Source organism: Manacus vitellinus, unplaced genomic scaffold (assembly GCF_001715985.3).
Source record: "Manacus vitellinus isolate BGI_N305 unplaced genomic scaffold, ASM171598v3 scaffold_22_pilon, whole genome shotgun sequence".
Classification (NCBI taxonomy): Eukaryota; Metazoa; Chordata; class Aves; order Passeriformes; family Pipridae; genus Manacus; species Manacus vitellinus.
The window spans coordinates 3164618-3181902 of record NW_021939632.1 but is presented as its reverse complement, the minus strand read 5'-3'; the positions used below and the strand labels follow the sequence as shown (position 1 = coordinate 3181902).

The 17285-nt window shown below is 40.1% G+C and overlaps 1 protein-coding gene across 11 annotated transcripts in view; it reads left to right on the top strand.

The window, feature by feature from the left end:
- The window catches only part of KALRN (kalirin RhoGEF kinase), a 330405-nt gene that overhangs the window by 170143 nt on the left and 142977 nt on the right, over positions 1-17285 (top strand). For all 11 annotated transcript variants that reach the window (XR_003915798.1, XR_003915799.1, XM_029959838.1 and 8 more), the window contains exons 16-25: positions 741-890; positions 1831-1945; positions 4541-4656; positions 5246-5368; positions 7744-7926; positions 8996-9114; positions 10223-10289; positions 11129-11238; positions 13466-13535; positions 15217-15306. Coding sequence is in view for 9 of the 11 variants with exons in the window: in XM_029959838.1 (XP_029815698.1) it covers positions 741-890; positions 1831-1945; positions 4541-4656; positions 5246-5368; positions 7744-7926; positions 8996-9114; positions 10223-10289; positions 11129-11238; positions 13466-13535; positions 15217-15306 (1143 nt within the window). In the remaining 2 variants the exon portion in view is untranslated. The remainder of the gene's footprint in view (positions 1-740; positions 891-1830; positions 1946-4540; positions 4657-5245; positions 5369-7743; positions 7927-8995; positions 9115-10222; positions 10290-11128; positions 11239-13465; positions 13536-15216; positions 15307-17285) is intronic.

Here is a 17285-nt window from a genome sequence, read left to right as displayed (position 1 = left end):
ATGTTCTGGAAAACTTCTGCAGTTTTTCCAGTGCCTCCATGAGCCACTGAGAGTATTTTCAGGATCCACAGCACAAAAGACTCAGCTTTGTCTGAGGCCACTGCATAATTTCCAGGATGTGTTGGTTTATTTACCTCATTCCTACTATTCTACCAACATAGAAGATACATTTGTGAGCCCTGTAGAGTGGAACATCTGCATCCACCTCGGCGTGACACTAATTTAATATTTATTGGTTTCAATCAGTCTTTACAAAAGCTGTATAGGGAGCAACTACCATGCAGGCAAACAGAATTAATTCCAGCTTCAGGAAAGTATTTAAGCATGTGTTTTTCTTTAAGTATGTGCTAAGTCTCTTGACTTAGGTAGGATTTAAACACATCCAAAGCATTCTTCTATAATAGGGATTGTTTCCTGAAGGATCCACTGGGTCTGGACTGATCTCTGCCTTGATTCAACCTTTGTACTCCCCCCCCATTATCTATTAGAAGAGAAGAATGATTTATCAGCAGCCTTAAAGCAGATAAATTTTATCCCAAACAGTAGAGATCCCTGTGGGTAAGAAGAACTGCTAGATCATTCTGTCCAGGGCCTGTTTTATACCCAGGTATCCCCATGCTGTGGCCCATTAGCACAAAACATTTAGATTTGAAATGTCATTGGTCATAGACTTTTACTGAACATGCTCCTCCTGTTTAGACTGTAGATAACTGAATTACTGTGCTCTGGATGTGTTTCAGGTCTGCAGTGTATTAGAGAGTTTGGAGCAAGAATACAGACGGGATGAAGACTGGTGTGGAGGTCGAGATAAACTTGGACCGGCAGCTGAGATAGACCATGTCATCCCTCTGATCAGCAAACATCTGGAGCAGAAGGAGGCTTTTCTCAAGGTCTTGTTTTAGTTCTTTAATAAATCAGGAAAACTCTTCATTAAGTAGACAGGTTAGAGCAGTGTTAGAGCAGGTAAGTTTGAGAGGAGGTTCTGAAGTGTAATTCCAGTTCAGCTACTGGCTGGCTGTATAAATCCCAGGCCAGTTTTAATTTGTTATAGCAGGGGTAATAAGCATTATCATCAGTGCCTATTTCAGAGAGATGTCACTGGGACTGTTTGGGTGGTATTTGCATTGCACTTGCAGAATGCTTCTTGTTGTGCTGGTTCGAAGTTAGAATTCTCAAAATTGCATTATAAATGACAGCTATTACTCATTATTTTGGTGTTTGCTTATACAAAACATCCAGCATTTCAAATTGTGTCCTCCAAGCCAATAACTGAAGAACTAATAACAACTGCAGCAACTGTGTCTCTGCAAGGCAGCACTAGGACGGAGACAGAGATTTCTTCCTGCCTTCCAGGTGCTGCTTTGTAAGAACTGTGCAGCTGACAGGCTGACAAGTGAACTGTCAGCCAGCCTTTCACCTTCCACTAAAACTGGTACACAGCATGAAACTACGCTTGCTGTCCAGGCTTAAGAAATTATGCCTCTAGATTGTATGTTTTTTGAAACAATTAGTACTTTTCTTGAGAGATGGGTTAGGTTTGGTTAGACTGAAAATGTGTGAGGTACCAGTTCTTTACAACCGGTTGTTTTATTATTGTCATTAATTCCCTTAATGTATAAAATGAGCCATTATATTGAAAATTACTTATGTTGTAATACATTTATGAGGCTGTTAGTTTATTAGCTGAGTTTATTGACTCAGCTGAAGGTCTCATCCTCCCAGATGAAAGAGAACTTCTCCCTGCAAAATAAGCAGAGAACTCCCTTGGGTGCCTTTTGCTTTCTTTGCTCATCCTTACTGATTCTTTTTGGTGGGGACTGTTTTTCTTAGGCCTGTACACTGGCCCGAAGGAACGCCGAGGTATTCCTGAAGTACATCCACAGGAACAATGTCAGCATGCCTGGAGTAGCAAGCCATACCAGAGGGCCTGAGCAGCAAGTGAAAGGTTGGTGCATTGGTGCAGTGACAGCACTGAAGGTTTTGTTTGCTTCCCCCTCTGCTGTCTGCTCATCCCAAAGTCTGTGCACATGCTGAGAAGGCACCCTAAGTTTTGCCATATACCATCACTAAATGATGCCTGTGCCTGACACCTTTAGAAGGGATCCCTCCTGTGCCAGGCGGGAGTTCTTACACAGAACTGGCTGCTGCAGGTGGTAATGGGGGAAATAGGAAAGGTGTTTGAAGCACAGGCTTCTCTTGTCAGAAGAGTTTGTGGAAGGGACACTGCACCAGCCCCCATCATGCAGATTGTTAGCTGAGATCATCAGACACTATTTTGCCTCAATATCTAAAAATGCATAAACAAATAAGCATATATCAAATACACAGTCTGGATGCATCCTGTTGCTGCTGAGCACTGGAAAATAATGAACCCCAAACTAGTTTGTCCATAGGATGGATCTCCTATTATTTTGTCCCTGGAATTCTGTTTGATGTCCTACTACATCTAACAATCACCAGCAAAAGTACCCACCTGCACTTATTTTCTTTTGGTCAAAAAATCAGCATTTACAATCAGATGATACATCTGAAATGTCTGAAATTCTTCTATTCTTCTGTTTAATTAATCAGTTGTTAATCTGTGGCAAGAAATGCTCTGAGGTACAGATAGGAATGAACAAAATAATTCTGCAGAAATAAAGCATTTTTGATATTATTACTGGCTTCCTTAGAAGCTGCAGAAAGCTACAGGTTAAAAGCAGTGCAGTCATTATATATGTGGAAGGGATAGGAACTTTGGTTATAAACAGAAGATGAAATTGGTGCTACTGAAGAGGTTATTTTCCTTTCTCTCAATACCAGTCCTTCAATGTCAAGATGACTTTGTTCACCCACTGCTGTGTCAAATGCTTGGCATTGTTATGGACATTTGTTCCTTACAGTTGAAAATCATGGGAAAGCTAATCAAGCCCTGACTCAGCAAGACCTTAAATGTGCACCTGATATAAGCTTGTGAGTGTTCCTCGTTGAGCTTGTTTGAAATTATTTGCTTATGTAAAAATCAGCTTGTATACCAGTCCCTTTCTAAGCCAAATACGTAGTTCTTGTGCCTGGTGACTCTATCCACAGAAAATGTTTGAAGTGGACACTTCAGTTTAGAATAAAAGCATCATCTATTAGGATATTTATTGTGCTTCCAATGCAAAGTTATTAATATGGAGTAAAAATTAATTTTATTCAGAATAAACCATTGATGCAGAGACCTGATCTAGAGCACCTACAACAAGGTCCAAGTTGCCTTTGTCACTCAGATCAAGTTCTCAATGTCCTCAGCAGGGACTAGGCCAGGTTTTGCAATTAACTTCAGTATTACAAATTTTTTGACCGTAGTCAGCATCACACTTGCACATGGGGAGGGATACATCCAAATCTGTTTGCCACCTGTGTTGATACATAAGCAGTAAATATAAATATATTCAGAAAGGTCTTAGGGTGGGAGAGGTTAATAAGAGGTGCAGTAAATGACCCTGAGTCACTGTAAGGGGTTGAGAACCTGCCTCATTGTGCAAATAGACCAGGGTGCAGATGCTGTCCGGGCTGTCTGTGCCCGAGCCCCCTCTGGGGGCTGCTCTGCTGTGGGGCAGAGGCAGGGGCTGCCTCACCTGAGCTCCATCCATAGCCATGGATGACACATGACTCAGCTCAGTTTAAATAGAAAAACTGAAGTTTAACTAAGGTTTGTGTTAGCCATATAGTATAAATCTCTTGCATTCTCTCCATGTTGTCTTTTTGGTTAAACCCATGGTGCTTTTTCAAGAGTTAAATGACACCCATTTATCAAGTTGATACAGTCTGTCTGTGCTCTTTTGAAGCGGTTTTGAAGGAGAACACAGGTGTCCTAGACTCAAAGGAGTAGCAAATCTCCTGCAAATCTCCTCCTAAATCTGTGTGTCTGTCCCATCCCCACCACATAGAAAGCAGTTTAGAGGACCAATGACAGACCTCAGCCCAAAATCACAGCCCAGGAGTAGCTGCATGGGGAGCACACAGAGGGTCTCCAGGCAGCACAGCTGTAAAGAAATCTTACCAAACTAGGGGCTCAGGTCTGAATTAAATTCAGTCATGACCAGAGCTCTAATGGCAGAATAGGCTTTGGTGCCAAGTGCTGAGTAGCCTCTGGCCAGAGCAACAGATGAGGCAGTAAAAGAACAACTTCTCCTATGTCACCTGGTACCTGACTCCTGAAATAAGTAACAGAAGAGAACAAAAGGACTAGAAATCATATAACCTGCTGTATTTACTGGAGTAAATCCCAAACTTTATCCTAGCATCTTTTCCTTTACCGGATAATCCTCCTGCAAACTATACTTTCTTTGTGGTGGTTTTTTGAGTGTGTGATTTGTTTGGTTTGTTGTTGTTGGTTTGGTTTTAAAGCAGTCCCTTTGAATCAATGCTCGTTTTTAAGAAGTACGATATTGGGCACTCTTGCTCTCGGGAATGTGTGCACTTGGCAGAGGGATTAAATTCAGCTTTTTATGGCTTATTTCTGTATGCACTCAAAGAATCACTAGTCATGCAGGTGTTTTCCTTTGCCCTATAGCCATTCTGAGCGAGCTGTTGCAGAGGGAGAACCGGGTCCTTCACTTCTGGACCCTGAAGAAGCGGCGATTAGATCAGTGCCAACAATACGTTGTCTTTGAGCGCAGTGCCAAGCAGGTAGTGTAAAAACCCCACTTTGCCTTTCTCTCCTGGCAGCATGTAAATATGTCCTGTTATCTATGTAGTGCCTCTGTGTGGGGTTCCTGTTGCAATCTCAAGTTGTATTTAAACATATTTAAACACTGTAACTATTGAAAATGTGACTAATAGAGATTTTTTTTTAAAATACAACTAAAGATAATACCAAAACTGAACAACAAAACTCAGTATTTTTGCTACCTCGGATTAATTTCTGTATTTGTTCATTTTTTTGAAAATAAATATAAGAGCAAACTTGTTTTATGGAGCTATTACTGAATGAGAAAACTATCTGTGTGAAGATTTATCTGTATACAGGTAGAATTCCCTACACTCCTTTTTGTCCTAGAAAACATAGAGATCTTCATGTATCCTTTCCCACCTGCTTTCATTACTTTTTTCTTTATGCATGCTCCTAGAAAGTATTTTAGTAGACACAGTATTAAGTCCCAATGGGTTTGTTATCCTTTATTTGGCAGGTTTGGGGTTTTTTTTGCCAGAGCATTAGTTCTTGAAATACAAAGACTATTTGTTTTGTTTTTCCTTTGGTTGTTTTTGATGTTCACAGGCCTTAGACTGGATCCAAGAAACAGGCGAATATTACCTCTCTACTCACAACTCCACAGGGGAATCAGCAGAAGAAACTCAGGAACTCCTGAAGGAATATGGGGAATTCAGAGTACCTGCCAAGGTAAACAGTGATTTTAGTCTAATTATGCCATCTACTTCAGTCTGTACTTATGGTTCTGTTTCAATGCCTCAAATCTCTAGTAATATTCTCTTGATTTTATATTTTCCTTCTAACATTCCCAGCCCAGTTCTCTTTTGAGAACTGTGATCTTTCATTTTTAGTAAGACACAGACATAAAATGGAGGTTTTTTCCACCTTGGTCAGTACTGGTTACAGAGAATTTTTATTCTGATCATAAGGAAGAGAAAGTTCATTTGTATACAGAGCAACCTAATGAGACATACCCTAATTCCATCATCAGACAATCATTCCAGAATGGTATACAGCACATAATTGTTCTGAACACATCCAAGGTCATGTTGGATTCCTGGCCTCTTTCTTCTGTCATTGGGACTACAGTTTGCTTCACTTATTCCAGCTGTGTTGCTCACAGATGATAATTTATCTCATTAGAAATAATCTGCTGATCCCAACAAAGTACTTGAAATAGATGAGTTTTAAAACTCTGGGGTGAACATTTTTGAATAGAAAACTGCATTACCAAGAATCTATTCATTTATATGGAGCAATTCTGGGAAATCTGGTGGGGTTTACGGAGGAATGGTGATTGGATCTGCTTCAGGCAAATTAATTCAAACCATAAGTAATTTGTAGACAGTGAATCCACGGGAGTATTAACAGTCACTGATAAGGATGTAAATTGCAAAGTCAGACTGCAGGAAGACCATGGCTTTGGTATTATGTAGCTGTATTTCACTGTGTCCTGAAATTGATCTTCTGTAATCCTTAAATTCCTCATTAGGCTGTCCATGCTTCCATGGGTTTGATTCACAGGCTTTGTGGTGTTCTTGTCTCCTTCTTTTCGCTTAGCTTGCATGTTTCTGAAAGTGTTAGACAATTAGCAGTGGATGGAAGATAATTTTATCAGACAGGGACATGTACGACACTCTTTTAACTACTTCTGAACTCTAACCACCCATAATTAGTCCACCTGAAATTATATTCCAGTTCATAATTTCCATAATTTAATTTTTATCAGAATAATCCACATTCATCCTGAAGTTTCCAAACTATTTCAGCTCTTGACTTAGCCTCAGATTGATTTTTATACCTTGTTCCTATTAACCATTACTGGCTGCTCCTTACAGTGACACATCTAGTCTTGCTCCCTAGGGCTGTCATAAATCACTTTCCTACTGCTGACCTAGGACACTTTCACTGCCATGTGCAATCTGGTAAATGCATGTCATTCCCAGACTGATGTTATACTCAAATTAAGCTGTAACTGAAAGCCTTCCTGATACAAATAACTTTCTGGCCAAACCAATTATTTGGAATGCAAAAACACCAGTAGCCTTTGGGAATGAAACACACTTTAAATATGACAGGAAATCAGATTTTTACATCTCCATACCTACCCTTGCTTAGATACTCAGTTTGTTAGGATGACCTCTGATTCAGCTGTTAATTTATTATGGTGGTGAAATTTCTTGAATTTAGTTTTGGGTTTGAAATCTGCTAGATATTTTTGTGTGACATGCATTTGTGGCCAAATCACTGATGACAAGTACCTGACAGCATATCTTGCTTTAGGCATGGTGGAAAGTCCTCCCCATCTGAAAAGAAACTTGCCAGTACCTCACTTCCTGGGATAGACTTGGAATTGGAGCTAAAGTTTATAACTATGTTCCTTGTGCCAGTTTTGCACAAAGTTCCTCAACATGGAAAACCATCGTAACTATGGGATATTGAGAGCATAAGGGGAATAGAAAAGACCTCTGGAAGGTTTGGGGGCTCAATGTATCTTTTGGAGTTCAGGCATCTTTTAGTTGGTAATGTTCTAACTGGAACTAAAATACTGATGGAGGCTTTTGTAGTAGACCATGAATTTGGATTTAAATTCTGTTTGCTTTTGAAACAAAGTAGTACTGACTCAAAATCACTTCTTGGGCTAATAAGTGTATTAATGACCTGCCTACACAGATCTGCAGAATGACCCAGGTATAGACTCAGAGTAATTTAGTGTATTTTATGAGGCATGATTTTTTAATCCTGTCTTCTGCTCCAAGGCTCACAAAAAAATAAACTTTTGGTTATAGGAAGGAGGCATGTCTAACTTCCAGCATGTCTTCCTTGTCTGTAGGTGCATGGTTTCAAAATCTTGACTTTTTCTATTTTCTGCAGCTTCATAAGTGTCCTTATAATAATGTCTTTAAGTTTTACTGGGTAAAGTTTTTAAGTGTCTGATTCCGTATAAGATGAAGCACAGACAACCTTTAATGACGTATAAAAAAATTGCGAGCTGCTTTTGACTGCTGTGTAAATTAAAAGCAAAGGAAATAATTCAACATAATCAAGGACCTTCTTTTGGGCAGCAAACAAAGGAGAAAGTGAAGCTCCTCATCCAGCTGGCCGACAGCTTTGTAGAAAAAGGACATATACACGCCACTGAAATTAGGAAGTGGGTCACCACCGTTGACAAACGCTACCGGGACTTCTCTCTCAGGATGGGGAAATATCGCTACTCCCTGGAAAAAGCCCTTGGAATCAATACAGAGGTACAGTAAGACCATGTCCTGCTGGGGTTTTATACCAAAGCTGAAAGTCATAGGGGAAGGTGAAGGCTGTGGTATGAATGGTGCAGGTTTTCGTGTACCCATTAGAAACACTTAAAGCTCAGCCAGCCTACCCAGCCAAGCTCAGAACTGCTCCTGAAGAGAAAACTTCTTGCTGTGGCAGATCAATGATATGAAGAGGAGGCAGATGGAGATCAGAAAGACTTTCTAAACAAGTGTTTGCACTATTTTCCAGGAGACCATAACAGCTCTTGGGAAGGAGGGGAAGCACATTATTTGAGTAAAAGTCTATGTTAATTTTAGTATAAACCATAAATCCTGATCCCGCACCATTATTTTGAGTTTAACTCAAATTTTGCCTGTAAGTTTCCATTCTTTCATCCTTTAACTAACATAAAAATCTGATCCTCAGCCTCACCTCTGAGCTATTTTAGGTGACACAGAGCACACAAGAGAAACAAAAAATAGAACCTCTTGCTGTTCCCTGCCCATAGTATTAAGGGGGAGTGCCAGAAGCAGAAATGCTTAAAAACCTTTCAGAAAATGATTCTTCAAAATTAAGTGTCAGAAAGAGGAATAAATTCCTTCACACCCTCAGATGCTTTAAATGTACTGTTCCTTGGAGGGTCTATGGTTTACACAGAGTTACTAACCACAGCCTGGAAAGGTATTTTCATGGTAAATGACCACTGAAAGTTGGGATTGTCTCTGCAAGGTTCTCTACTTTATCAGGCTATTATTTAGGAAGTCCCACATGAGGCAACTAATTTAGATATGAAAGAGTAAGGTAAAATATAGACATTTTTCATCATACCTATTCCTAGATAGGAGTAACAGTGAAGACTACAGTGAATATCATAGTTGACATTTTTAAGATGTCTCTCTCACCTTCTTCTCCTTCTCACGGTAGTTCTACTTCTCTCGGAGCTTCCTTCTTTTTGAGATGATCTTACTTTTGTCCCTTCTTACCCATTTGATCTCATGAACATGCTGCACTTTGCTCAACAATAGGATTGCAATGAATTTAAAATCTGTACTTTTTTTTTCCTAGGATAACAAAGACCTAGAACTAGATATTATTCCAGCAAGTCTTTCAGACCGGGAGGTAAAGCTGAGAGATGCAAATCATGAAGTCAATGAAGAAAAAAGGAAGTCAGCCAGAAAGAAAGAGTATGTCCCAAATGCTCACAGCCTGCCATGGCACATTATCTGATAAAGAGTGATTCTACAATATTTGCATGACCAGAACTGACAGACAGTCCTATAATTCCTTCCAGTTGCAGAGCTATTGAGATAACTCTTCATATGTAGGATGGAAGTTGTTACTTGAAGGACAGAGAATTTCAGAACATACACGTTGAATTTCTTTTGGGTTTAATCAGTAGTTACCTTTGGAAAGGGAAAGCAGTGAGTCAAGCACTTGGATTAACTCTGATATCTTTCTGGCTTTATGTGAAAAGTAAAACGAACAGGAAAAAATACAAACATCTTTAGATGTCTAAGTATTATTTTAACTTCAGTGACGACTAGAGGAGTTAACAGGGTTTCAGTGACACTTGCAGTTTAGGTTCAAATTTCAGTCAGTATAGAACTGAGAGACCTGAACTGAGGAAATACTTGAAGAGTGCTTGTTGTACTTAAATCTAAAACCATTGTATTTTCACAGTATTTTGTCTTGATTTTTGTGCAAGAATATTTGGAAAGTATTTGTATATGTAGTCCTTCTCAGCCCTCTGAAATCGTCACTATAGTGCCTAACTTTGATAACAAACCATTTCTGCTTTAGGAAATGTCATTACTCTTGGTCTGCCTGTGGCATATTTTCAAAACATTGGGCACTTCAACTTTGAGGTGATGTCTCCCAAAATCCATCTGTATTGCCACAGAAGGTCAAGTTTTAGGGTGGCTTACCACTGACTGTCAGCAAAGGTGCAAGTGTTTTTGGTGAAGCTCAAGTCCTTACTCCTGGGGAAAAAAAAATTTGAGAATCAGTTGGTTATTAAGGATGGGCACGTAGACAGTAAATCCCAACTCGAGGCTGCAGAAATACAACTTAGTAAGATTTTATGCAGAAAAGATATTTAGAAAATAAAAGCTCTGCAAGAGACTGGGATATGAAGTGGTTTTTCAGTCATGGAACTGAAAGGTGCAAAGTAAGGCAGCTGAAGGTCTAGGGTGGAAATGCCTGTATTTACTAAGACAACAGGAGGATGTTTTTCTGTTCACTGTACAAATGCTTATAATGCCCCAAACACCTAAAATACTTTATTTTTTTCAGATTCATTATGGCTGAGCTGCTTCAGACAGAAAAAGCTTATGTCAGGGATTTACATGAATGTTTAGAGGTAAGTTACAGCGCGGGAATTCCCCAGTATTCCCCGGGAGCACGTGTTATCCTTTGCAGTGGTGATGTTCACTTTACTGCACAGGCTGATCTTGGCAGGGCTCTGTGTGAAGGTACCACCATTGGTGGTTTGCTGCAGAGCCACATCCTGCTGGGAGTGGGAGCTGGGTGGGCAGCAGTGGGAGCTTGTCTCCCACTGGTAGGACTGTGCCCTGTTCTCTCCACCCTTGGCTGTGTCTGCACCTCCACGGACACCTCAGTGTGCCTTGATTGGCCAAGCTTGTTGGTTTATTTTTCTTTTTTTAATGGATTCATGGAGCATTTTTGTAAGAATTCTAACCTATTCCTTTGAATACTCACTCTTATGCTAGAGAAAGATCCAGATTTGCACACTCAAATACCTGGCCTAGCTGTACAGCAGGGTGTTCCTGAAAGGATCAGTGATATTCAAGGCAACAAAAAGAGTGTATTTCAGTGAAATCTTTCAGCTTTCTTATTCCTGCAGTCAGAAAGAGATTTTTATGTATCTAAGGATCCTGAAGTGGCAAATCTGGCCTATCTTTCAGCTGTTTCTACCTGCAGTATTTGAACACCATCAGGTGGACAGCAAAGACTGGTGTTGTTGACTTGTTTCTGCTTTTTCCTCAGAAAACTTCTAAGTGTCAGCACTTTGAATTTCTCTGGAGACCCTTCTGTAACACTGGAAAATTTGGGTTTTCTTAGCTTCTTTGTTTAATCTCAAAGTACATAATACCCTTGTCAGACTGTGCCCTTGGCAATAAACCAGGGAGATCTATTTTTTTCACTGCATTTACTCTAAGAATTTCTGGTACCTTCCAGACTTACCTTTGGGAAATGACAAGTGGAGTGGAAGAAATACCAGCTGGGATCCTCAATAAAGAACACATCATCTTTGGCAATATTCAGGAGATATATGACTTTCATAACAAGTAGGTTTTCCTACCAGTTCTGTTAATGTTTAATGACTAAGGAAACCAAAGGTACGTATAGGCACTTGTGTATTTCTGCAGTGTCTGCAGAGAACACCTACAGTACAATGCACACAGGAGTGTAAAGTAATTCATCCAGATTTGTAAAATAATGTTTGATTTCTTGTTTTGTTTCTTTTACAAAAATGATTTGCAACTTCGCCTTCAGCTGATTAACAATATTAAAGTCAGAGGATACCAATGCTTTGCCATCCTATACATGCTTTCCATCTCACAGCACTAGATCTAGGCTGGACTCTTGCCTGTCAAAAATATGATCCTGGAAAACATGAAGGGCAAAAAATGAAATTGATGGCATGAGCTGGGTTAATAAGTAGCTTTCCTGCTACTTCTTGGAGACTTTCTATATTTAATCTGTAACTAACAGTACTCCATTTTATTAAGATAAGACTGCATACCACATCAGCTTAGAGGGCATTGTTTCCATGCTATAATGTGAACGTAACTGCAATTATAAACTTAACATTTAGGGGCGCTGAATCCCACAAGTTCAATCTGAATTCCAAATCTGTCTTCAGGATACATGTCAAAATGTAAATGGTTTTGAAAACAAATCAGGAAATCCTTCCCTGGTCAAGTTATGGGAGATCTTAAGTGCTTCAGCCAGACAAATGTACTATCACATACACATAAATATGGTCCAGCAGAGCCTGCCATACGCATGCTTCTGTGCAAGTAGCTTCAAAGCATAGCAGGAGAGCAGATATAAACTACATATTGCATTAAAATTGACTTCCAGCCCCCAAAAAAATTCCCTGTCATAGAGGCGAATAGTCTCCTCCCATTTAAAACGATGTTAGGGTCACCCAATTGCCAGCCCACTTGCCCTCACTCTGTGGTGCTATATTTTTGTTTTGATGACCCTGACTGATGCCATCAGATTGCTCTCCTTTTTGACTTTCCTCTGTTCCCAGCTGCCATCCCTTCAACCCTCAGTCATGCCCCACAGCTCCTCGCTGCTGTCATTTCTCCTTTCTCTGACACCTCCTCCTTCAGCCTGCTGCTTCTGCATAATCCTTTTTCCTATAAAACTTGTAACAATACTAAAATAAATTTCCCCTCTGTCACCTCTACCAGTGTCCTCCACAGCCTTCTCCTTTGGCTGGTGATGTTAAAGCATCTTCCAGACTGATTCAGAATCCATGTCCAAAGAAGGACAACAAAGATGTCTGGTGAAGGGTCCAGAAAACATGTCTTAGGAGTAGCAGCTGAAGAAACTGGGGTTGTTTAGTCTGGAGGAGAGGAGACTCGGGGGGGACCTCATTGTTCTCTACAACTACCTGACAGGAGGTTGTAGGAAGGTGGGGGTCGATCTCTTCTGCTGTATGTCAGGTGAAGCGATGAGAGAAAATGGCCTTAAGTTGTGCCAGTGGAAGTTCAGGTGAGGCATTAGAAAAAAAAAAATCACTGAATGAGTGGTCAGGCATTGAAATAAGTTGCTAAGGGAGGTGGTGGAGTCACCATCTCTGGAAGTGTTCAAGAGGTGTCTGGATGTGGCACTTGGGGATATGGCTTAGGGGTGATTATGGTGCTGCTGGGTCAATGGTCAGACTGGATGATCTTGAAAGTCTCTTCCAATCCTGATGATTTTGTCAGTTGGGGAAACAGCATATTCACTTGCTGCTTCTTCTGCAGCCTCTGTTTCACATTTCTCTTTCCACCCAGGCATTGGACAGGGCTCTGTCTGCAAACAGAGATGTCACTTTGTGGTACAAGTTGTTGGGAGAAAGTTGATTAAAAAATTTGTATTTTGGGAGTTTACTACTTACCTGTGAATGTTGAGTTTTTTCGAATTATTGTCCTTTGTCCAGTGTGCTGAGTTCAGTGATGGACAGCTGGCAGCCTTGGGCTTCTCTTTTTTTTCTTCCTCTGAACCACTACACAACAACTCTTTGAAGATTCATGTTCTTGATTATCACTTTGCAGCCCTGGACACACTGACTCTCTACTAGGGATTGCCATCTTTTCCTTTCTAGAGGAGTCAGGCATGACTGTACTCAAAACCAAAGCACACCTTGGCAAGAGACACTTTTTGCACTTGCAGGATGCTTGATTAGCCTCATAATCAAGATACAAGCATTGATCATTAGTACTGATTAACTCATTGGTCATTCTGCATCTCCTGGGTATTTGAGTGTAACTAATTACTGGTGTCTTCCTCTTTCAGCATTTTTTTAAAAGAGCTAGAGAAATATGAACAACTGCCTGAGGACGTGGGCCACTGCTTCGTCACCTGGGTAATGAGGCTGCTTCTTCTCATTATTTATTCACATTAATTCCTGCAGCACAGATGGAAACAAGCTGGGAATAGGTGCAAGGGTTATGTCCTTGGTGATATGTGAGATGGGGAGCTAGTCTAGAACTACAACTGCTTTGTCCTTCTCCTGTCTCTGGATGAAAGGTTCCTCCCATAACCCCTCTCCTGAACAGTGTGAAGGCTTTCAGAGCCTCTCTCCTTGTCCTGCACGGACCAGCACAGCTTCTGCCTCTGCTGGTTTCTGTTTAACAGGAATTGATCAAACAAAACCTGTGTTTGGGGTTTACATTCATTTCCCTGTGAAAGGCCATAGGAGGACAGACATTAAAAATCTTAATATACCTTCCCTAAAGAATTTTAGTCATGCCAAGAGAACTTTACAAAGGCATGAATAACATGTGTTATCAATGTTTTTCTCCAGAAATTAATGTCAAATTTCTGAGCCACCGTGCTCTCTCATTCCATTACCCAATGCCAGGATGATTTCCAATAGGACTTTGAAATCTTGATGCTAAGAATCTCTGTGGGTGTAGGAAGCTCTGGGATTTGGCTACAGTGATTTATCTGTATGAAAGCTATTCTCTTTTCAAAATATTTACCAGTCAAGCCAGCCATCTTCGTGTTTACTTTGATGGTTTTATTCATATTTCAAAGCTAGGAATTAGTGTTTTAAGAGTAATGATGGAATAATTTCACCTATCAAAAAACTGAGCATGTTTGGATGATTTCAAATGGGCTTTTAATTTAAAAACATGTCACAACTATTGATGAAATGGATTCAGGAATATTGTTTACAAAGAAGAGGTTACATATTTAGAAAAAATGGATGCATTTATATGCAAAATGTGCATCATTCTGTGCAAAATCTTCATGGTACTTTTAAGACACTACAGTATCATCTCAGCAATAGTGAATGTCCGGAGCTGTGGGTATGGTTACAGACATACATGCAATTGCTTGCCCAATTGCATGGTCCTGTTGTTTAGATACCTGGAATAAAAAAATGCAATAGTAATAAAAGGAAGCCATCCTCCTCTTTTATTTGCCTGCCTCTTCTTGAGACCAGAGTACAGCAATATGAGGTGGGAGTGCACAATTGCTTTTTATTTCCTCTTAAAAGTAAATAAATTAGGAAATAAAATGCAAAACACTCCTAGCACAACATAAAATTTGAGCCACTTAAGTATGAGCCAAGGTAGGAAAGGCATCTCTAGGCCAGGTGTCACAATTTTCAAGTAAATAATGTTGGCTCGAGCTAGGTTAAGCCAGGTGAGTCTCTTGCCCATAGTTTCTACACTGGCTTTATCTTCAAGTAGGTGATAGAGTCAACACTTCATGGTTTTGAGACCTGCAGACTCTTGGATACAATCTGTGTAACATCATTACAGCTCTTAGAAATTACTTTATATCTGGATTAAAGTTTTAGGCTTTCTCTCTGTTATATTTGTTAAAGAAAGCCTCTCATAGCCCTCAGAACTGCTCAGGTAAGGTATGAACTTTAAAATCTTCTGTTCCTAATTTACAATTCTTGTGTTCCTTGATGGGGAGTGGGTGTGTGAGAGGGTGTTGTCGCCTTTATTTATCCTGGTAAGCCTTAATAAAAGACTGCGGGAACAGAGAAATAGCTGATCTTGCATTTCCCTTGATGTTTGTTTTCACAGGCAGATAAATTTCAGATGTATGTCACCTACTGCAAAAACAAGCCTGACTCCAACCAGCTCATCCTGGAACATGCAGGGACTTTCTTTGATGTAAGCAGCCATTGCCATTTTCCTTCCATACACCTAGTGTAGCCGAAACACCTCCTTTACATCTGAGCAGTGGGTTCATTTCTGTGCCTTGGTATTGGGGTTTTCATTCCACTGCAAATATCACATGCTGTGAAAACTGAGAGGCTGTGGTGTGATGTCTGATCTTCATCAGTGTGGCAAGGTGTTTTGAATTCTTATGGGAACTTTTATGCTTTTTTCAGACCAAATCCTTTCTAAAAATCTGGTTTAGATGTACTCTCTATTTCTGGGTTTATTGGTAAGGCAGATTCTATTATGTTTTATGATCTGGAATCCCTCAGTCCAAAACAAGATTCTGTCTTCCTGTTCAGCAAATTTTACCCAGCCTATTACAGATTTGCTTCATCATGCTGGTAAGAAACTCCATTGACTGCAATTAGACTATGTTCCTAACAAGCACTACACCTGGTGAGAAACATTTTTAGGCTCCAATCCCAATTTTGTAGGCTGAGAAAATTGTTAACGTTTTTGAGTACGTTTAAACTAAGCTCTTCCTCTTATTTTTGGAACCTTATCCATTCTGCCATATTCGTCTGCTACCTTATAGTTTTAATTAGTTGCCTCTCTGAAAAAAAGCAGTGCTAAGACCTCTTTCCCAAAGCACTGAAAATCTGTTTGCAAATGTAACCACTCAGCAGGATCCAAGCTGTGATGTGGTTGGCAGCTGACATAAATCAGCTCCTCTGGGGTCTGTATGTGCCAATGGTTGTAGCATTTCAATCACGCTCGACAATGAAAGGTCTCAAATGAGCCAGAAGAAAAGTGATGAACAACTTTTTCGTTTGCCTTGGTTTTTGCCTTGTTACCAAATGGTCCAAAAGCAGAATGGAACTGAAAGGAATTTTCCAGGAGATGGCGCTTGAGCCTGTTGAATGGTTCATACTGGTCGGTGACTCGTGGAGGGTTGTGAGCTGCCCTAGGTGTCCGTCAGTGCTTTTTGCACAAGTAAAACTGTTTTCTCTGCTAAGCTTTTCCACTCCAGCTCTCTATATGGGCTGGAAACCTCAATGATGTTCCTTAGTAGTGAATATTCCTGTGTCATCCTCTGCTGTTTTGCAAGGGGAGATGTTTGCTTTTCATCGGTGCTGGGCTATACCCAGTGACACCTGTGCAAAAAGAGAAAGATGACTATGCCCCCCAAAAATCCCCAAGGAGTCACCCAATCTGAGTGACTAAAGTAATGCAAAGTACCTGTAGATCCTTCTTATCTTGATCTTGGAGAGGCAGTGTTTCAGTGACAGCACAGGACAGTCTGGTACAAGGAATACAGAGGAAATGGCTGGTTCTTTTGTTCCAGGTAGAACTTGGAATTTCCCAAAACACCCTGATGATGAGAGTGAATTATTTTGAATAACACCCTTAGTAAGAAGTTTGCTTGAAGATCAGAAGTATACAACCCCTCAAATTGCATAAACTGTCATAGAAAGACACCTTTGAGTTGAAAACAAGCAGTCCCAGTAACCTGCTTGAACTGTGGAAAACTTGCAGCTTCAGGGCTCACTGCAAGGATTAGCTAATTAGGAGAAGGAGCAAAGACAAGTGACATATCTTATTGGAAACCATGAACTACTAGTGTTGCTATGAGAGGTGGGATGTTCTAAGGGTACAAGTGAAGCCATGTATGTAGATAAAAGCAGTTTCTTTTACTAGACCAGCTGAGGCAGGTGGAAAACTATGCACTAACTCTCAATTATGAAACTTGCCTAGTTTATCTTTAATGAAGGATTAAGACTACTGTCTTCCCTCCCTACAGATCATGCTCTGTTTATAAAATTCAGAAGTTGTTGGTATGGTTATATGAGCTGAAAATTGCATAGGGAATGAAACTAATGTGCTTATTCTGATATAACTGCAGTAGACATTAATTTGGTTCTTTTGCTTTTTGTATTTGTCTTGTTCATTATCTGAGAATTTCTTAAAACTTTATTCAGTAGTTTCAA